Consider the following 23,511-nt stretch of genomic DNA (forward strand, 5'->3'; position numbering starts at 1 on the left):
TGAGACAACAGGACACAATAAATGTAGTGATCAGATAAACAAATGTCCAGGTCTACATGGATCATAAAGCACTTTGAAACAGTTATGTGATCTCTCTGAGTAAGGACATGCAAAAGTGAGTTAAATATCTATAAACACAAAGGCATAATAGTATGACTAACATATATAGATACATGCAGGATTCAATGCCGAAAATAGAATGACTCAGATACCATCCAAGCTGCTTGCTGTCAGGGACTGGAGCAATAGACATGCAGGATATTTCAGCTCAGAGAATGAATGATATGTTTACCATCCAAGCTGCTTGCTGTCAGGGACTGGAGCAATAGACATGCAGGATATTTCAGCTCAGAGAATGAATGATATGTTTACCATCCAAGCTGCTTGCTGTCAGGGACTGGAGCAATAGACATGCAGGATATTTCAGCTCAGAGAATGAATGATATGTTTACCATCCAAGCTGCTTGCTGTCAGGGACTGGAGCAATAGACATGCAGGATATTTCAGCTCAGAGAATGAATGATATGTTTACCATCCAAGCTGCTTGCTGTCAGGGACTGGAGCAATAGACATGCAGGGTATTTCAGCTCAGAGAATGAATGATATGTTTACCATCCAAGCTGCTTGCTGTCAGGGATTGGAGCAATAGACATGCAGGATATTTCAGCTCAGAGAATGAATGATATGTTTACCATCCAAGCTGCTTGCTGTCAGGGACTGGAGCAATAGACATGCAGGATATTTCAGCTCAGAGAATGAATGATATGTTTACCATCCAAGCTGCTTGCTGTCAGGGACTGGAGCAATAGACATGCAGGATATTTCAGCTCAGAGAATGAATGATATGTTTACCATCCAAGCTGCTTGCTGTCAGGGACTGGAGCAATAGACATGCAGGATATTTCAGCTCAGAGAATGAATGATATGTTTACATATATAGATACATGCAGGATTCAATGCCGAAGATAGAATGACTCAGATACCATCCAAGCTGCTTGCTGTCAGGGACTGGAGCAATAGACATGCAGGATATTTCAGCTCAGAGAATGAATGATATGTTTACCATCCAAGCTGCTTGCTGTCAGGGACTGGAGCAATAGACATGCAGGATATTTCAGCTCAGAGAATGAATGATATGTTTACCATCCAAGCTGCTTGCTGATCATGTCAACTATAATTAGCATGTTGTGAAAATAACTGTTATAGTGTGTATGAAGACATGTAAAAAGGAAATAAGTGGCGGATATATGTTAAATAGGTGCGTTCGCAACCTGGGGTCCACCGTGCAGGAGAGAACTTGCTGCTAGCAAATGGCGGCGCTATATGGTGGTATAAGCGAACTCTGTTACTTCACAGAATCGCAAATATATGAAAACGCTGTGCCTTGTTAACCTCACAGAGGAACACAGCTACCTAACAGAGCAAAAGCAAAGAGTGGTCATGCAGTCAGCATAGCACACAAACACCTCCTCTCCGGTGGAGCCGGAATTCTAGGGGCTTATTTCAGCCAACCCTGACCACATGCAGAGATGACCACAAGATAGCAAAGCTCATAACATAAGTTGATACTAGCGCATGGCCGCACCCTTTTATAGCTGCAGCAGACAAGGACCTTCCTAGAGGACCAGTGGGAGTTGCTACAGGACCTGAGTGTGTGACCCCCGACCTCCAATGAGAAGTCTTCCTTTGGGCATGCTCAGAAGGGGAAAAGCAGGACTTAGTCCCAGAGGCGTCTGCTCGCTGCTGACCAGTACTGGCTACAATAGCTGAACCTGGAAGAGCAGCAGCAACCAAGCGCAGAGTATCTGCCTGAGCCAGACGCTGGGACTGACGTCTCCGCTGAGCAGACTCCACTGCGGCTGGAGAAGAATGGGAGACCGCAGGTGGTTCGAGATTCCCCCTGTGCAGCGGCGGGAGCTCGACACTTAAGGGTACCGTCACACTATAACATTTCGATCGCTACGACGGTACGATTCGTGACGTTCCAGCGATATCGTTACGATATCGCTGTGTCTGACACGCAGCAGCGATCAGGGATCCTGCTGAGAATCGTACGTCGTAGCAGATCGTTTAGAACTTTCTTTCATCGCTGGATCTCCCGCTGTCATCGCTAGATCGGTGTGTGTGACACCGATCTAGCGATCTAGCGATGCGATCCAGCGATGCGTTCGCTTGTAACCAGGGTAAACATCGGGTAACTAAGCGCAGGACCGCGCTTAGTTACCCGATGTTTACCCTGGTTACAAGCGTTAAACTAAAAAAAACCAAACAGCACATACTTACATCTAGTGTCCGTCAGGTCCCTTGCCGTCTGCTTCCCGCACTCAGTGACTGCCGGCCGTAAAGTGAAAGCAGAGCACAGCGGCTGTGCTTTCACTTTCACTTTACGGCCGGCAGTCACTGAGTGCGGGAAGCAGACTGCAAGGGACCTGACGGACACCAGATGTAAGTATGTGCTGTTTTTTTTTTTTTTAGTTTAACGCTTGTAACCAGGGTAAACATCGGGTAACTAAGCGCGGTCCTGTGCTTAGTTACCCGATGTTTACCCTGGTTAACCAGGGACCTCGGCATCGTTGGTCGCTGGAGAGCTGTCTGTGTGACAGCTCCCCAGCGACCACACTACGATTTACCTACGATCACGGCCAGGTCATATCGCTGGTCGTGATCGTAGGTAAATCGTATAGTGTAACGGTACCCTAAGACATTAGCCTCTTTAATATGAAAAAATATGTATGCATGTCCAAAGACAGTGATATGGACTTTAGATTGTGAGCCCCATTGGGGACAGCGATGATAATGTCTGCAAACTGTAAAGTGCTGCGGAATATGTTAGCGCTATATAAAAATAAAGATTATTTATTTAAAAATGAATAACAATTATGCAAATAAACATTGGAACACAGTGTGCAAAGAGAACACTATTTGGCATATACTGAGTGCATAGAAAGCTTTTATCAGGTGTACACTTGATGTTGCAAAATGTCTGTGCAATTACAAGTTCTGCAAAAATTGTACTACCTTTCAGTTTTAGGACAGAATTCTGTTGCAAACTATTTGATGAATTGGCCCCTTAAAGGTGCAGGGTAAAAGAACCTTATGGGTATTAATACGAGCACTCCTTTCCTGTTAAGGAGCGGTGAAATTATCTTTTGGACTGCACAAAAGATCATCATTTCATGAGTGCATAGTCCTGTGCAAACAGTACATATGCTGCAGAGAACAATGGCAGCCTATGAACACTGAACCATCTATTATAGATCGAGCTGTGCGTATCTGAAACCGAATTGGTGTATCTAAACAGTCCAATGAACCACCACACACCATTGACTATCAACGGTTGTTTAACATTGCAGTGTAACTGCAGCTTTAATCTTTTGTCGTTTTTACTTAAATGGAACCTGTCACCCCCAAAATGGAAGTTGAGGTAAGCCCACCGGCATCAGGGGCTTATCTACAGCATTCTGTAATGCTGTAGATAAGCCCCCGATGTATCCTGAAAGATGAGAAAAAGAGGTTATATTATACTCACCCAGGGGCGTTCCCGCTGCGGTCCAGTCCGATGGGCTTTGCGGTCCGGTCCGGTACCTCCCATCTTCATAGGATGGCATCCTCTTCTTGTCTTCACACTACGGCTCCGTCGCAGGCGTACTTTGCTCTGTTGAGGGCAGAGCAGAGTACTGCAGTGCGCAGGCGCTGGGCCTCTCTGACCTTTCCCGGCACCTGCACATTGCAGTACTTTGCTCTGCCTTCAACAGGGCAGACAAAGTACGCCTGCGCCGGAGCAGCGGCGTGAAGACAAGAGGACGTGATCGTAAGAAAGTGGGAGGCCACGGATCGGACCGCGACCCCCACCGCAGCGGGGACCGCCCATGGGTGAGTATAATATAACCTCTTTATTTATCTCATCTTTCAGGTTACATCGGGGGCTTATCTAGAGCATTACAGAATGCTGTAGATAAGCCCCTGATGCCGGTGGGCTTAGCTCAACTTCCATTTTGGGGGTGACAGGTTCCCTTTAACTGGCATATTTCTGAAAAGTAGGTGGTACTTCGCAGGAAACGGCATAGTTGAGCTTGACCTAACAAATGCATCATAATTCAATCTACATACTTGTTGCAGTTGTGATATCATAGGGCAATGATGGTGAACCTTTTAGAGAAAGAGTGCCCAAACAGCAACCCAAAACCCACTTATTTATCTTAGTGCCCACACAGCAATTTAACCTGGGGCTGGTGCGAACATTACAGGAGGCATGCAACACACACACAAAATATATAAACACACACCCTCTTCAAAAAAAAAAAAAAAAAAATATATATATATATATATATATATATATATATATATATACACACACACCCTCTTTAAAATATATATATATATATATATATATATATATATATATATATATATATATATATATATATATACACACACACACACCCTCTTTAAAATATATACACACACCCTCTTCAAAATATATGTACACACACACACACACACCCTCTTCAGAATATATACACACACCCTCTTCAAAATATACACACACAGCCTCTTCAAAATACACACACAGCCTCTTCAAAATATACACACACACCCTCTTCAAAATATACACACACAGCCTCTTCAAAATATACACACAGCCTCTTCAAAATATACACACACACCCTCTTCAAAATATACACACACCCTCTTCAAAATATACACACACCCTCTTCAAAATATACAGACACCCTCTTCAAAATATACACACACCCTCTTCAAAATATACACACACCCTCTTCAAAATATACACACACACCCTCTTCAAAATATACACACACACCCTCTTCAAAATATACACACACACCCTCTTCAAAATATACACACACACACCCTCTTCAAAATATATACACACACACCCTCTTCAAAATATATACACACACACCCTCTTCAAAATACACACACATCCCCTCTTCAAAATACACACACACACCCTCTTCAAAATACACACACACACCCTCTTCAAAATACACACACACACATCCCCTCTTCAAAATACACACACACACACACCCTCTTCAAAATACACACACACACCCTCTTCAAAATACACACACACCCTCTTCAAAATACACACACACACACACGCACACACCCTCTTCAAAATATACAAACACACACCCTCTTCAAAATACACACACACCGTCTTCAAAATACACACACACACACGCACACACCCTCTTCAAAATATACAAACACACACCCTCTTCAAAATATATATACACACACACACACACACACCCTCTTCAAAATACACACACACCGTCTTCAAAATACACACACACCGTCTTTAAAATACACACACACCGTCTTCAAAATATACACACACACCCTCTTCAAAACACACACACACACACACCCTCTTCAAAATACACACACACACACCCTCTTCAAAATACACACACACCCTCTTCAAAATACACACACACACCCTCTTCAAAATACACACACACAGTCTTCAAAATACACACACACCGTCTTCAAAATATACACACACACCCTTCAAAATACACACACACCGTCTTCAAAATACACACACACCGTCTTCAAAATATACACACACACCCTCTTCAAAACACACACACACACACCCTCTTCAAAATACACACACACACACCCTGTTCAAAATACACACACACACACCCTGTTCAAAATACACACACACACACACACACACACACACACACACACACACCCTCTTCAAAATACACACACAACCCTCTTCAAAATACACACACACACACCCTCTTCAAAATACACACACACACACCCTCTTCAAAATACACACACACCCTCTTCAAAATACACACACACCCTCTTCAAAATACACACACACACCCTCTTCAAAATACACACACACACACACACCCTCTTCAAAATACACACACACACACACCCTCTTCAAAATACACACACACACACACCCTCTTCAAAATACACACACACACACACACACACACACACACCCTCTTCAAAATATACACACTCTCTTCAAAATATACACTCTCTTCAAAATATATACACACCCTCTTCAAAATTTACACACCCATACTACCCCTTTGCAAAATAAATACACAGCCCTTCTGACAAATATATGCACACGCTCAGCCCCCCTGCAAAATATGCACACACAGCCCTTCTGCAAAATATGCACACCTACAGCCCCTCTGCAAAATATGCACACCTACAGCCCCTCTGCAAAATACACACCTACAGCCCCTCTGCAAAATACACACCTACACTACCTCTCGGCAAAATACACACCTACACTACCTCTCGGCAAAATACACACCTACACTACCTCTCGGCAAAATACACACACACACACTACCTCTCGGCAAAATACACACACACACTACCTCTCGGCAAAATACACACACACACACACTACCTCTCGGCAAAAAATACACACACACACACACACACACTACCTCTCGGCAAAATACACACACACACACTACCTCTCGGCAAAATACACACACACACACACACACACACACACACACACACACACACACACACTACCTCTCGGCAAAATACACACACACACACACACACACACACACACACACTACCTCTCGGCAAAATACACACACACACACACACACTACCTCTCGGCAAAATACACACACACACACACACACACACACACACACACACTACCTCTCGGCAAAATACACACACACACACACACACACACACACTACCTCTCGGCAAAATACACACACACACACACACACTACCTCTCGGCAAAATACACACACACACACACACACACACACACACACACACTACCTCTCGGCAAAATACACACACACACACACACACACACACTACCTCTCGGCAAAATACACACACACACACACTACCTCTCGGCAAAATACACACACACACACACACTACCTCTCGGCAAAATACACACACACACACACACACACACACACTACCTCTCGGCAAAATACACACACACACACACACTACCTCTCGGCAAAATACACACACACACACACACTACCTCTCGGCAAAATACACACACATACACACACACTACCTCTCGGCAAAATACACACACACACACACTACCTCTCGGCAAAATACACACACACACACACACTACCTCTCGGCAAAATACACAGTGCTCAAAAAATAAAGGGAACACTAAAATACCACATCCTAGATATCACTGAATGAAATATTTCAGTTGCAAATCTTTATTCATTACACAGTGGAATGTGTTGAGAACAATAAAACATAAAAATGGTCAATGTAAATCAAAATTAATATCCCATGGAAGTCTGGATTTGGAATGATATTCAAAATAAAAGTGGAAAATCAAATTACAGGCTGATCCAACTTCAATGGAAATGACTCAAGACAAGTAAATGATGTTCAGTCAACAACTGCTGAAACACTCCAGCCACATGAGGTCTGGCATTGTCCTGCATTAGGAGGAACCCAGGGCTAACCACACCAGCATATGGTCTCACAAGGGGTCTGAGGATCTCATCTCGGTACCTAATGGCAGTCAGGCTGCCTCTGTCGAGCACATGGAGGGCTGTGCAGCCCTCCAAACAAGTGCCAGCCCACACCATTACTGACCCACTGCCAAACCGGTCATGCTGAAGGATGTTGCAGGCAGCAGATCGCTCTCCATGGTGTCTCCAGACTCTCACGTCTGTCACGTGCTCAGTGTGAACCTGCTTTCATCTGTGAAGAGCACAGGGCGCCAGTGGCGAATTTGCTAATCCTGGTGTTCTGTGGCAAATGCCTATCGTCCAGCAGGGTGTTGGGCTGTGAGCACAACTCCCATCTGTGGACGTCGGGCACTCAGATCATCCTCGTGGAGTCGGTTTCTAACCGTTTGTGCAGACACATGCACATTTGTGGCCTGCTGGAGGTCATTTTGCAGGGCTCTGTCAGTGCTTCTCCTGTTTGTCCTTGCACAAAGGCTGAAGTAGTGGTCCTGCTACTGGGTTGTTGCCCTCCTACAGCCCCCTCCACGTCTCCTTGTGTACTGGCTTGTCTCTTGTTAGCGCCTCCAGCCTCTGGACACTACGCTGACAGGCACAGCAAGCCTTCTTGCCACAGCTCACATTGATGTGCCATCCTGGATGAGCTGCACTACCCGAGACCTTTGTGTGGGTTGTAAAGTCCGTCTCATGGTACCACGAGTATGAAAGCACAACCAACCTTCAAAAGTGACCAAATCATCAGCCAGAAAGCATTGGTACTGAGATGTGGTCTGTGGTCCCCACCTGCAGAACCACTCCTTTATTGAGTGTGTCTTGATAATTGCCAATAATTTCCATCTGTTTTCTATTCCATTTGCCCAACAGCATGTGAAATTGTCAAACAGTGTTGCTTCCTAAGTGGACAGTTTGATTTCACAGAAGTTTGATTTACTTGGAGTTATATTCTGTTGTTTAAGTGTTCCCTTTATTTTTTTCTGAGCAGTGTACAAATACACACACAGGCCCTCTGCGCATTCGCACACACACTGCCTCTCTACAAAATACATATACCCATACACACTGCTTCACTGCATAATACTCTCCCCGCCACCAAGTACACACTGACCCTCTGCAAAATATATTCACACACACTCTTCAACTCTGCAAAAAACATGTGACTCATTAGTGTTAGAAGGTCTCATGTATGAATGGGGAGCAGGTGTGGTAATCCTGGTGTTATTGCTCTCACACTCTCATACTGGTCACTGGAAGTTCATCATGCAAAGAATGCTGAGGATCTTAAAAAAAAAAAAAAAAAATTGTTGCTCTACATAAAGATGGCCTCGGCTGGTGATGGCAAACCTATAGCGCTCGTGCCACTGGGCACGCGTTCCCGTCCTCCTGTCCTGGAAAAGTAGCTGCTCCCAGAGAGTCCTGAGCGATCTCTGTGCCGGGAGCTCTGTGCCTGTGGTTTCTGTGCCCACAGCTCTGTGCCTTTCTGGTGGTGATCTGTGCCCCTCAGCTATGTGCCCCCTGTGATCTTCGTGCCACACCCCGGTGATAAAAATTTTTTACTTAAAAATGCATCTCTTTGGGGTTTTGATATCCTACCTTTTTATTCACAATCTTTAGGGTTTAATCCACTTTCAAGTTTCTTAAAAACATAAGCTTCCACTAGCTAAAATAATAACTAGCGTAAGTTTACACAATGGCACTCCGCTATTGCTCCCCGTGATTGTTTACAGGCTACAGCAGAGACATTTACAGTACCGCTAAGCCCAATGATTGGTTGCTGCGGTAACGTCTGCTATAGTCGTGATATCACTGCAGTAGAGAGCAGCAGCAGAGCGCTGCTGTTCCTCCAGAGGAAGGTGAGGAACGCTGAATTTATCTAGAGCAAGTCTTTTGGGTCAAGAAATGTAAAATCATGAAAACCCCTTTAACAGCCTATGGAATGTTATTTATTATGGCTACTTATATAGTGCCGTCATATTCCGTAGCGCTTTACAGATATTGTCATCACTGTCCCCACTGGTGCGAACAATCTAAGTTCTCTACTAGTATGTCTTTGGAGTGTGGGCTAAAACCAGAGGAAACCCACGCAAACACGGGGAGAACATACAAATTACTTGCAGATGTTGTACTTGGTGGGATTTGAACCCAGGACCCCAGCACTGCAAAGCAACAGTGTTAACCGCTGAGCTACCGGAATAAAATTGCATTATTTATACTATATGTAAAATGAGGTTAAAGACACCTACCATCCTCCCAAAGGTTGTATGTAGTGAAAAATACCATACAAATATGTAGAAGGTGAAAACTAGCTTTTGAACATTCTTTTACAATAAAATAACACGATACAAAATCCAATTTTATGGTCATGTTCATGATGTACAATAACAAATTGTATTGTGGTACCGTGTTAGCCAGAAAAATCGATGTGAATACTTTTCTGCCCATTCTAGGAGTGATACCTTTATTGGCTAACCAGAAAATGTTTGCAAGCTTTCAGAGCACAGTGGCTCCTTCTTCAGGCAGGATTACAAAAAAATGAATTTAGCCTGAAGAAGGAGCCACTGTGCTCTGAAAGCTTGCAAACATATTATTTTCTGGTTAGCCAATAAAGGTATCACTCCTAGAATACTTCTGTCATCATTGGGTAGAAAAGTATTCACATCGATGGTCATGTTCAGTATTTGGTCAGTATTTTACATCAATATTTGTAATCCATAATCTGGAGTTGAACAGTCAGAAGAAAACTATAATAAAACACGTTACCACTTCTGTATTTATCACCCACTCCTGGTTTTGGCTTACAAATACTGATGTAAAATACTGAACGTGTGAACGTGGCCTTATGTAGAGTAAAACAAAATCAAGATTTGAGGGCGACCTGCAGATATTCCAATTTCTAGCATACTCTGTTCTGTAAGATGTTCTAGTTTGTCTGGATACTGTATGTAACATGGTCTGAAGAGCTTGCTTCTGGAAGTGGTTGGTCCACATTTCTACGAGTTTGTCCCAATTGTCATTGTGTATACGCCTTTAGAGGGAGTTCCGTCAGTGTCTGTCATAATTATTTGTACTTCACACTTCACTTGCTGGGGCATTTTAAGTGCTGATATCCTAGTGCGTGCACATATTTTCTTTTTATTAACATGTTATATCATATTTTGCTTTCAGCTACTTGGAAAAATATGAAAAAGTACATCATTTTGGTGAAGATGATGAGGAAGTCCAGCCTGGCAATCCCAAACCTCAGCTCCCCATTGGTGCAATACCATGCACATACAACTACCAGCAGCATGTTGTTCCAGGTACGCAAAGTTGTCCTATAGAGTAGCAGAGTCACATAAGGGTTTTTGGTTTTTTTATCTGTGGGGTGTGAATGATGAGACTTTTACTGATTGCTAACATTAAGAGGCAGAAGCGCTCAGTGTGAGATTGCTATCGTCTATCAAAACTGAGAATGTACAGTATTCCACGGATTTAGAAGACTGTCACAGAGTCCATCTTAAGTCTCAAAAGAAGAGTGCAGCACTGAGGTGACCCCTACTAGCTCTTCATTTCACCGGTTTTGCTTCTTAACACCCTTCTGACATATCTTAAATATCTTACGTTTTCTGAAAGTGCAGTTACTTGCTGATTTCACACATTTGAGTGTGGACTATGATTTCTGCATTGGCTGTGGGTCTTTTGATCCATACTCCACAGCTTTTGAGGCTGAAGAGTTCACGTCAAGAGACCCTTGGCTGTTACTGAAAAGGCAATTTGTACATGTACCTTGAAACGCAGGTGTGTGTATGCACCCTTACACTGACCCTGTCTCTCCCGCCTCCGTTCAGTCACTGTTGGACGTTCTGCTAAGTGCCAGCCCCACTGAGAGTGAGTCACAATGACCATACCCAGTGTTTTGACCTGGGAAAAAGAATAATATTCCTCCTCGGGATTGACATTGCAGGACGGAGAAAGCAGGAAAATCGGAGCACAATCCATACGTAAATCATAATAATGTTCCACAGAGTATTGTCTCCTTCCTGACATGGCTATTTTCCATTTTTGAGTTTTCGTTTTTTCCTCTTCTTCCAAGAGATATGAATTATTATTTTTTTGTCGACATATGACTGCTACTTTTTTGTGGGGCAAGTTGTACTTTTGAATTACGCTATTCATTTTATTCAGTGATAAACTGGGAAGCAGGAAAAAATTCCAAGTGTGGCGAAATGGTAAAAAAATGACAATCCACTGTGGAATTGCACTTTTTTCTATAATGTTGAATACACAGTAAACATGACCTGTCAATATGATTAATTCAGGTCAGTATGTTTACGGGGATTACAATCATGCATAGTTTTTTTTTTTTTTTTTCTCAATAGTGATCACAGCATTTAGAAGGTTGAGGGAGGGTGGTTGCTCCCTTTCTTACCTCATCAACACGGTCACAGGGAGGTTAATTATGGCAGCCAGAGATCAAATAACGACCTCCGGGTCTGCCAGCTACAGTGGCCTATTAGACCATGCCATAAGCATTGTGTGAAAGGCGTTCTGTTAGCGTCACTCACAGCTCTAATGCATTGCATTCATGTGTATTGCAGTGCATTAGAACAATCAGTCAGTTAGATTCCCCATAGAGGAACTAAGTTTCAAAAAAAGAAAAGCAAAAAAAAAAAAAAAAAACGGAAACTATTAAAATGAACCCCATAATATGAGTGAAAAATATTACGCCAATAAATGCACATTTCACAAACAAACCAGAACAAGTATACGTATTTTGTATCACCATGTACTGAACAACCTGATGCAGAAAATGTCACACCTTTTTAACCCCTTACACTGACCACTATAAAAAAAAAAGTGGCACTTTTTTTTTCTATTAATTTTTATAAACATAAAAACTATTTAAATGTGGAATCGTTATAATTGTATAAAGCGATATCATCCTTTCTACTGCACGGTGAAAGGCATAATTAAGAAAAAAAAAATTAAACAAATTGGAATACAAAGCAATCCGAAAAATATTATTAACCTCAAATAGTACCAATCAAGCCCTCACAATACTGTTGACAGACAAAAAGATTTAAAAAAAATGCAAAATATGGTTATGCATCAAAAAACATATTTTTTCTTTAAACTCTTGGATATTTGAGTCTCTGTGTTCATACTGACCTGAGAAATAATTGTCTTAAAAAAAATCTTCAACTGCTGGTGATTCGTTCTGCCTCCTAAAGATTGCAACAAGGCTCAGTTCACATTTATCCTGGGCTCTACAATGCACAATTACATCGAGGTTTTCGTCTAACGTCTAAGTCTCTGAAGTACATAACTCAGACAGAACTCTCGAAGGGAGATTCACTATATTGCTGGTAACACTCGGATCTATATTTCTTGCCCAGACGTCACCTCCACTATATTGCTGGTAACGCTTGGATCTGTATTTCTTGCCCAGACGTCCCCTCCACTATATTGATGGTAACACTCGGATCTATATTTCTTGCCCAGACGTCACCTCCACTATATTTCTGGTAACACTCGGATCTATATTTCTTGCCCAGACGTCACCTCCTCTATATTGCTGGTAACACGCAGATCTATATTTCTTGCCCAGACGTCCCCTCCACTATATTGATGGTAACACGCAGATCTATATTTCTTGCCCAGACGTCACCTCCTCTATATTGCTGGTAACACTCGGATCTATATTTCTTGCCCAGACGTCACCTCCTCTATATTGCTGGTAACACTCAGATCTATATTTCTTGCCCAGACGTCCCCTCCACTATATTGATGGTAACACGCAGATCTATATTTCTTGCCCAGACGTCACCTCCACTATATTTCTGGTAACACTCGGATCTATATTTCTTGCCCAGACGTCACCTCCTCTATATTGCTGGTAACACGCAGATCTATATTTCTTGCCCAGACGTCCCCTCCACTATATTGATGGTAACACGCAGATCTATATTTCTTGCCCAGACGTCACCTCCTCTATATTGCTGGTAACACTCGGATCTATATTTCTTGCCCAGACGTCACCTCCACTATATTGCTGGTAACACTCAGATCCATATTTCTTGCCCAGACGTCACCTCCACTATATTTCTGGTAACACTCGGATCTATATTTCTTGCCCAGACGTCACCTCCTCTATATTGCTGGTAACACTCGGATCTATATTTCTTGCCCAGACGTCACCTCTCTGCTGTCCAGAATCCCAGAGTGTCTATCGGACATATCTTCCTTTTTCCTCTAAGCCAGGGGCCTCAAAACACACAAGGCTGCATGCAGCCCCTCAGGCTCCATAGTGCGGCCCTCAGGCACCAGAGAAAATCGTGTCCAGCAAGCCAGAGCCGCCGACGTCCGTGCTCCTTATTGACTGAATAATGCTCTCACTGTGAAAAACAAGATAATCTTGTCGTTATGATACCTTTTAATGGCTAAAAAAATAAAATAACTGATGTTACACATCAAGCTTTCGGAACTTATTAGGTCCTCCCGATATCTTCCCACACGTAATCTCCAGTCCTCCCCAGACCTCCTTCTCTCCTCTACACTTGTGCGCTCCTCACCCAATTGCCTGAAGGACTTCTCTCGAGTACCCCCCATCCTCTGAAATTCTGTGCCCCATCTTGTATGATTCCACCATATTTGGAAGTTTCGGACAAAACTTGAAAACCCATGTCTTCAAGAAAGCTTACCACCAGCAATGACCCGCTGCCGCAACCCGAAACCTACTGTTTCCTTCCCCATTATTCTGTAGACTGTAAGCCCACAAGGGCAGGGCCCTTTCCCCTCTGTACCTGTCTGTCATTGTTAGTTTGTGGATTGTAATCTATATTCTTTTGTTTGTTACCCCTTCCTTTCTACAGCACCCTGGAATCATTGGTGCCATAAAAGAAATAATAGTGGTCTTGTAATGTTATGTGAATCATTACAATTAGTTCTGTGCATTTAATAAAGTACATTTTTTTTATGCTATGCTTTATTTATTTATTTATTTATTTTCTCCAACAGATTATTTGCGTCAAAGTTATGGGCTTACAATGGACTTCAATACACCAAATGATTACAACAAACTGGTGCTTTCACTATTATCCGGGCTCCCGAATGAAGTGGACTTTGCAATTAATGTTTGCACCCTACTGTCTAATGAAAGCAAGCATGTTATGCAGCTTGAAAAGGACCCCAAAATTGTCACTTTGTTGCTTGCAAATGCTGGTGTATTTGATGATAGTGAGTATATGTTGAAATTTTGTTTATCTGACTCCACACAAATATCTGTATACATTTGTGCTGAACAGCTGTATGATTTTGCTTTGTACATAAACCAACCCTCAGGACCATAACAGATCAGCTGCTTTTGTGCTGATATATGCAGCCACCTGTCAGTCACTGCTGTGTGCAGTGGGAAGAGTGCTTCATCACTGTGTTGGATAGTTAAATGTCCAGTGTTAGATTGCTTTTAACCGTAAGGCTGGTTTTACATTTGCCTTGTTTTTTCGGCCCCAATGGATTTCTATGGGGCTGCAAAAATAGGCCGCAAAAATTCATAGGAGCGCCGTAAGGCCGTGAGGGCCGTATTTACGGCCGTGAAAAAAAAAAAACAAAACACCGAGCTTGCTCTATATATTTCACAGCTTACAGACACGGGCCCCATTGAAAATCAATGGGGCCGCAAAAATAACAGAAAGTTGTTTTTGCTGTGCTCCGTGACTTCCGGTTTTGCAGACCGTCGTTTTTTTTTCCCCCAATACTTTTGCTATAGTATTGGGAACCCGTAAAACAGCGATCCACAAGTTTTTTTGCCGTCCGTTATTGCGGCAGACCGTGAAAATAGCGGCGATAAGGCCCGCAATAACGGGCCACAAAAGAACCCGGTAAGTGTAAAAGAAGCCTAAGGAACTTTTTTATGTCGCTAATAGAAGTGCAGACGTGTCCCCCTCCTATTTACTATGGCTTTAGTCTGTTGATAAATCTCTTTATGAAATTGAGGCATTTAGGAAATCTGGTGTCCTGTTCCAGGAGGCTTGTATTCCAGTCACTACCTTTTGAAGATTTAAACAGTAAAGCCATTTATTTGACACTAGATGTTGGCCCGATTCTAACGCATGGGGTATTCTAGAATATGTATGTATGTAAGTATATAGCAGCCACATAATATATAGCACAGGCCACGTAGTATATAGGAGTACTACGTGGCCTGTGCTATATACTATGTGGCTGCTATATACATACATACATACATATTGTAGAATACCCGATGCATTAATACAGGCCACGCAGTAAATAACACAGTCCATGTTGTATATAACACAGCCCACGCAGTATATAGCAGCCACGCAGTATATAGCAGCCACGCAGTATATAGCAGCCACGCAGTATATAGCGGCCACGCAGTATATAGCGGCCACGCAGTATATAACACAGGCCACGCAGTATATAACACAGGCCACGCAGTATATAACACAGGCCACGCAGTATATAGCACAGCCCACATAGTATCTAACACTGGCCATAGAAGTAAATAGTCCCACACAGCTTCATATGATACACGACTACTCCGCACAGCTGGGTCCACCGTACACATAGATCACTACGCCCAGGCCCGGCCACTCACCGTGTAATTAAAATAAAAAAGTGATATACTCACCCGCCAGGGTCCAGCGAAGCTGTGCCGATGCGCACGCGGCTGTCGCTATCTTTCCTTCCCAGGATGCATTGCGAAATTACCCAGATGACTTAGCGGTCTCGTGAGACAGCTAAATCTTCTGGGTAATTTCACAATGCATCTCTGGGAACGGAAGCTGGCGGCAGGCGCGAGCGCATCGTCGGACGACGGAAGGTGAGAATAGCAGGTTTTTTTTTTTTTTATTATTATTTTTAACATTAGATCTTTTTACTATTGATGCTACATAGGCAGCATCAATAGTAAAAATTTGGGGACACACAGGTTTAATAGCAGTGTTAATGGAGTGCGTTACATGCGGCACAATGAGGTCCGTTAACGCTGGCATTAACCCTGTGTGAGCGGTGACCGGAGCGGATTATGGAGCGGGCGCCGGGCACTGACTGGACGGAAGTAGGGGGAACTAATTGTTGGCCTGACTGTGCCCGTTGCTGATTGGTCGCTGCAGCCAGGACAGGCAGCTGGTGAGACCAATCAGCGACGCGAGATTTCCGTTACAGACAGACGGAAGTACCCCTTAGACAATTATATAGTAGATAATACAAAATGTAGTCTTTTTATGTGCGTGTTTTATTTTTATATGTCGCTTACCCAGCAAATGTAAAGTTTCGTACACTCCATATGTTTGAATAATGTAATCTGTGCACTACTGAAGAGCAAATGTTTTGTAATTGTGATCTGACAACATTCTTCAATGGATAGTTGCAGGTTTTGTAGATAATTTTACAAGTATTCTGGCTTTATCCTGTATTAGTTTATTAGTTAACTAGCTGCAGGAAGATCACGGGTGTCTTTTTAGGGAAAAATATCTGGCTGCGATATTGAGTTATCCTGAAATAAAAAAGACATTTTATTTGGCATCTAACACACATCTACGGTATATATTACTTAAATCACACTGATTTTACAGAGAAATATGATTTGCGGCAAAATTATTCTCCACAAATTGAATGTTCCTTAATATGTTCTGAGATTTGAAGAAATCCCAGGATATATTAAACACAACATATATTAAAAAAAAGCTGAAAACTGTAATTCCTCACCGCTCATCTACTTTGTCCCTCATACGGTCCTTTGCATCTATTGCTACCGCTGCCACATGCTGAAAACTCTTGACTTCTTCATACTAGGTCGAGATTTCTGGCCACAACTTTAGTGTCACCCCGGGACTAGTTGCATCCAGAATTCCCGGCCTAGAGTACGCACCTCAGGGCTAGGCCTGGGACATCACTATGCAGGCACACTGTATGGTTGCAGTGACGTCACAACCCTACAACATGCATGTACAGACATATCTTGGCCTAGAGTGTCCCTGCTAATGTCAAAGCTCAAATGCGAGGGACATCCCAGACCTAATCGTGGCTGAAAGTCCTAGCTTATGAAAATAACAGGTGTTTCAGCACTCGGTGGAGGTAAGTGGTGCCGAGGACTGTACAAGGGGATCGAGCAGCCGAGATGATCGGTAGGCTGATTATTAATTAGTGCAAACGTGCCTGGATAAGGTGTTATCCGAGCATGCTTGTGTAGTATCAGTGTGTCTTCGGTGTGCTTGAAAAACATGTTCAAGTCCACGCAGTTACATGTCTCGTGGCTGTTCGACAGCTGCAGCACATGCAGGGATTGCCTCTTTGTTAGGTCCACCTACTTATTTTTCATCTATCTCTGGCCTTATTTGGCTCCTGTGATGACAAGTCTGTCAGTCAAGGAAGAGATGTGATGAATATAAATTCAAAACACATAGGCTCCTTTACATCAAAGCAATGTAAGTTTTTGCACAAGTTAATTTCATGCCAATTTTATCCAGCTCCGTCAAAATGACGAGCTTTGGAGTACTTAACGCAAGAAATACGGAGGTTCAAACTATTTATCAGATACTCAGGATTCTTTAAGAGGCATACACCTCTCATTGAATCTGGAACATCTTACTCCAAACCTGATGACCGGTGTGAAAATTGGTGGTTTTGATGAATCAAGACTATAGGTTGAGAGTGCACTGAACTGTTTGGCGAAGCCAGTGGTGCAGCAGGAGTCTAATTATTTAGTTTGAACAGTCATTTTACGCTGACAGATTTCTAAAGGGGTTTTCCAGAACTTAACATTGATGGTCTATTAGAATAGGGATGAGCGAACTTTCTCTGGTTCCTGCATCGCGCCGGCTGATCAGCCGATTGGTGCCGCAGATGCATGTGTTGTGGTTGTGTCAAAATCACAACACATGCATGGAGAACCTGTTTGTTGAGCTCTCCATGCATGTGGCGACTGCGACACATCCGCAACACATGCAGCTGCGGCGCCTATCGGCTGGCGTGATCCAGGAAGCCGGGTTCCCTCTGCAGCTTATTCGAATAAGAGGGAGCCCAAGCAAATACGCTCCTCTCTACCTCGCACCCTCGTCGATCAGCTATTCCCGATGTCAGGGGAACAGTTTAGGAGCTGCACAGATCAGCTCTGTTAACTGTATAGTGGTTGCAGGGTGAATGTGCATTACTCCCCCTATCAACCAAGACCGGAAAAGCTGATTGGCAGGGGTGCCGGGTGAAGCACCCCCGTCAGACAGTGATGAACTAGCCTAAAGGTACCGTCACACTAGACGATATCGCTAGCGATCCGTGACGTTGCAGCGTCCTCGCTAGCGATATCGTCCAGTGTGACAGGCAGCAGCGATCAGGCCCCTGCTGTGCTGTCGCTGGTCGGGGAAGAAAGTCCAGAACTTTATTTGGTCGCTGGACTCCCCGTAGACATCGCTGAATCGGCGTGTGTGACACCGATTCAGCGATGTCTTCACTGGTAACCAGGGTAAACATCGGGTAACTAAGCGCAGGGCCGCGCTTAGTAACCCGATGTTTACCATGGTTACCATCCTAAAAGTAAAAAAAAACAAACACTACATACTTACCTACAGCCGTCTGTCCTCCAGCGCTGTGCTCTGCATTCCTCCTGTACTGGCTGTGAGCGTCGGTCAGCCGGAAAGCAGAGCTGTGACGTCACCGCTCTGCTTTCCGGCCGCTGTGCTCACACAGACAGTACAGGAGGAGTGCAGAGCACAGCGCTGGAGGACAGACAGCGGTAGGTAAGTATGTAGTGTTTGTTTTTTTTACTTTTAGGATGGTAACCAGGGTAAACATCGGGTTACTAAGCGCGGCCCTGCGCTTAGTTACCCGATGTTTACCCTGGTTACCGGCATCGTTGGTCGCTGGAGAGCGGTCTGTGTGACAGCTCTCCAGCGACCAAACAGCGACGCTGCAGCGATCCGGATCGTTGTCGGTATCGCTGCAGCGTCGCTAAGTGTGACGGTACCTTAACAATAGGCCATCAATTTTAAAGTCCTGCATAACCCCTTTGGAGCTTTGGTTTATAGCCACACAAAAGCTGCTAAATTACGACCATTTTTAGTATAGCGGCATCCTGGATGTCACCTATTTCATATCTAGTGATGAGCGTGAAGATAAGGACTAAATCAAATTAATTTGAATTCTCTAAGTTCCGACAGCAAAATTCTCTATCAAAGAATGTTAATTTTGGAAAAACATTTTTTTTAACCCATTATAAAAAAAAAACAAAAACATTTCTTGTCCTTATTTATTGTGGCCTAATTCTGTTTATTATTCAATAGCCCTGGGAACATTTTCTGCGGTGTTTGGTGATGAATGGAAGGAAAAAACGGACCGTGATTTTGTACAGGTAACCTCAAGTTTTAAGTTACTATCCTAAAATGTTTCTATGATTTGCAACAAGAGTGTTGTTGGACAACACAATTAGAATAGAGTACTGGATAAATTGAGTTTTCGGAAATAACAAATGTGGTGTAATATTACTAGCTGCTTGGCTCTTAAGTTCCTCTTTGCTATATAATATTTCTCTATACATAATACAATGCCGGTAAAAAAATCTTTACAAGTTCAACAAAATCATTCAAGTGTTTTATTGTCAATATTGAGTTACAATTAATATTTAGTTATTTATGTTTTACTGAGCCAGTTTTGCTATTAGACAGTTTTTGATTATCTTCCAGATTGTGTTAACTTTTAAGAAGTGAAATCATGGCTCCAATATTATATGTTAAGTTCTTTTTTTTTTCTGCACATAAGTGTAAAGATTTTTTTTGCCGTTACTATAGAATTTAGTAGTGTCTCTGTAATAGAGGTAGGTAACTGCTTCAGTAACCTATACATTTTGGCTAGATGTTTGGATTATGTTTTGTGAAATACTTGTGGATTGTATGGGTGATAGATGCCAAAATTAAAAACTGGTCGCTTCATCCAGAATAGAAAGGTCCATTTTAATTACCCTGATAGCCCCAGCAATTACAAAGGCTGCAGAATTTAAAGGGAACTTGTCAGCAGGATTGTGCACCGTAACCTACAGACAGTGTCAGGTCGGCACCGATATACTGATTAAAATGATACCTTGGTTGATGAAATCCATCTTGTGGTTGTTTAACCTTTTTCTTCAGTTTTCTGTTAATGATATGCTCGTGCTCCGGAGCGGGCTTGGGGGGTATGAGGGTCCTTCATATGGTGCTCTGATTAGGTATTCATGTGTATGGCTTCTGATAGGTCATAATGAACATTTAAAAAAAAACCTTCGGCAGGCGGTGGTGGCGCTTGCGCTGCAGCATGATCACATATGTGCATATAATTCATTTATTTGATGTAATCCTGATAATCATTTTAAAAAATCCGTTTGAAAATGGTGCCAGTTGTGCCTGCGTAGTAGCAGCTATCGGATCACCAATAGCTGCTACTGCGCAGGCATCGGTGATGCGATCTTGCTAGAGAAAAAAATGTCCTGCCCCAAGATGGCTGCACCTGTGCGGTAGCAGCTATCGGCAGTCGCTGATAGCTCCTACTGCACAGGCGTGGCCAGCACCATTTTCAAACAGAAGGGGTTTTTTTCCCCTCCAAGCTACACTACCGTTACAAAGTTTAGGGTCACTTAGAAATTTCCTTATTTTTGAAAGAAAAGCAGTTTTTTCCAATTAAGCTAACATTAAATGATTCAGAAATACACTCTATACATTGTTAATGTGGTAAATGACTATTCTAGTTACAAACGTCTGGTTTGTAATGCAATGTCTTCATAGGTGTGTAGAGGCCCATTTCCAACAACCATCACTCCAGTGTTATGTACTTTGTGTTTCAGGGGTGTCAAACTGCATTCCTCGAGGGCTGCAAACAGGTCATGTTTTCAGGATTTCCTTGTACTGCACAGGTGATAATTTAATCACCTACACAAATAATGAGTTGGTGATTAAATTATCACCTGTGCAGTACAAGGAAATCCTGAAAACATGACCTGTTTGTAGCCCTCGAGGAATGCAGTTTGACATTCCTGTTGTGTTTCCGAACTGTGTAAGAATGCTAATGAATGGTTAGAATACCCTTGAAAGCCCTTGTGCAAGTATGTTAGCACAGCTGAAAACAGTTTGGCTGATTAGAGAACCTATAAACCTGACCTTCCTTTGAGGTAGTTGAGAATCTGGAGCATTATATTTGTTTGTTCCATTAAACACTCAAAATGGCCAGAAAAAAAGACCTTTCATATGAAACTCGACAGTCTATTTTTGTTTTTAGAAATGAAGGCTATTTCCTGCGTGAAATTGCCAAGAAACTGAAGATTGCACGACTGAGCAACAAGACAAGTGCATTAGAGTCTGTAGTTTGAGAAATTCACTCCTCACAGGTCCTCAACTGGCAGCTTCATTAAATAGTACACGCAAAATCGCAGTGTCAACGTCTACAGTGATGAGGCGACTCAGGGATGCTGGCCTTCAGGGCAGAGTGGCAAAGAAAAAGCAATATCTGAGACTGGCTAATAAAAGGAAAAGATTAATATGGGCAAAAGAACACAGACATTGGACAGAGGAAGATTGGAAAAAAAGTGTTATGGACAGGCAAATCCAAGTGTGAGGTGTTTGGATCACACAGAAGAATAATTGTGTGACGCCATCTGTCAAGCATGGTGGAGGTTATGTGATGGTCTGGGGTTGCTTTGGTGCTGGTAAAGTGGGAGATTTGTACAAGGTAAAAGGGATTTTGAATAAGGAAGGCTATCACTCCATTTTGCAACGCCATACCCTGTGGACAGTGCTTGATTTGGAGCCAATTTCATCCTACAACAGGACAATGACCCAAAGCACACCTCCAAAATTATGCAAGAACTATTTAGTTCCTTAAGAAGCAGACAGCTGGTATCCTATCTGTAATGGAGTGGCTAGCGCAGTCACCAGAATTCAACCCCATTGAGCTGTTGTGGGAGCAGCTTGACCGTAAGATTTGCAAAAAGTGCCCATCAAGCCAAACCAACTTGTGGGAGGGGCTTCTGGAAGCATGGGGTGAAATTTCTCCAGATTACCTCAGCAAATTAACTGCTAGAATGCTAGAAGGTCTGCAATGCTGTATTTGCCACAAAAGGAGCATTCTTTGACAAAAGCAAAGTTTGTAGGAGAAAACTAGTATTTCAAATAAAAATCTTTTTTTCGAGCCATGTCAATATCTGGACAAGGTTTTCAATTCATTTAGCAACTCATTTGATTAAAAAGTATGAGTTTTCATGGAAAACACAAGATTGTCTGGGTGACCCTAAACTTCGGAACCGTAGTGTATGTATGTGTGTGTGTGTGTGTGTATAAAGGGTTTGTGGTCGATGGGAGGTATGTGCCACATAAGTGCCTGATTGCTGTAATGTAGCCCGGAGTATTCCTTTCTTGCACATAATCTTGTATATGTGTTTCAGGACCTGTGGTAATGTCAGACCACATGGCTAATCATGTGATGGGTTACTGGGTGGGGTTAGCTCTTTATAAGACTGGCTAATCCTTTACACAGCAGATATGTGTGGAGGTGAAACCCTCCTGAGTGTGTTACGGCTTCAGGACTGAGCCGGATGAACTGGACACTTGCTTTTCTTTGCCTGAACCAAAGGCCCATTTTGCTTTCTGTTATTTGCCACATGGTTTATGAAGCAATAAACCCAGTGAACTTTAAAGGAACACGTCTCCTGAGTGTCAGCCGTCGCAGCTGAGTGAGTGAAATCCTTACAATTGGTGGTAGACGTGCGAGCAGCGTTCCCAGCGGAGACGTGAGTTTATTTTTGAATGTCCTGGGTCAAGGCTGTTGCAAGCCAGCAAGCATTGCCGGAGAAAATTGAGGACCTGCTGAAACACTTGGTCCAGATGCAGTCACAGCAGGAGAAAAGGCAGAGCCAGCAGGAGCAAAGGCAGCAAGAGACCAACAGGCTGTTGATGCAGCAGATACAACAGAGCCAGCAGGAGCCACGGCAGAGTCAGCAGGAGCAACGGCAGAGTCAGCAGGAGCAACGGCAGCAGATGCA

At 43.0% G+C, this 23,511-nt stretch overlaps 1 protein-coding gene across 4 annotated transcripts in view; it reads left to right on the forward strand.

Moving 5' to 3' along the window:
- ARID2 (AT-rich interaction domain 2) overlaps positions 1-23,511 on the forward strand; it is a 163,667-nt gene that overhangs the window by 66,955 nt on the left and 73,201 nt on the right. For all 4 annotated transcript variants that reach the window (XM_069764477.1, XM_069764479.1, XM_069764478.1 and 1 more), the window contains exons 4-6: positions 10,677-10,810; positions 14,508-14,726; positions 19,793-19,860. In XM_069764477.1, coding sequence (XP_069620578.1) covers positions 10,677-10,810; positions 14,508-14,726; positions 19,793-19,860 — 421 coding nt within the window. The remainder of the gene's footprint in view (positions 1-10,676; positions 10,811-14,507; positions 14,727-19,792; positions 19,861-23,511) is intronic.

The sequence above is a fragment of the Ranitomeya imitator genome, chromosome 4 (assembly GCF_032444005.1).
Source record: "Ranitomeya imitator isolate aRanImi1 chromosome 4, aRanImi1.pri, whole genome shotgun sequence".
Taxonomy (NCBI): Eukaryota; Metazoa; Chordata; class Amphibia; order Anura; family Dendrobatidae; genus Ranitomeya; species Ranitomeya imitator.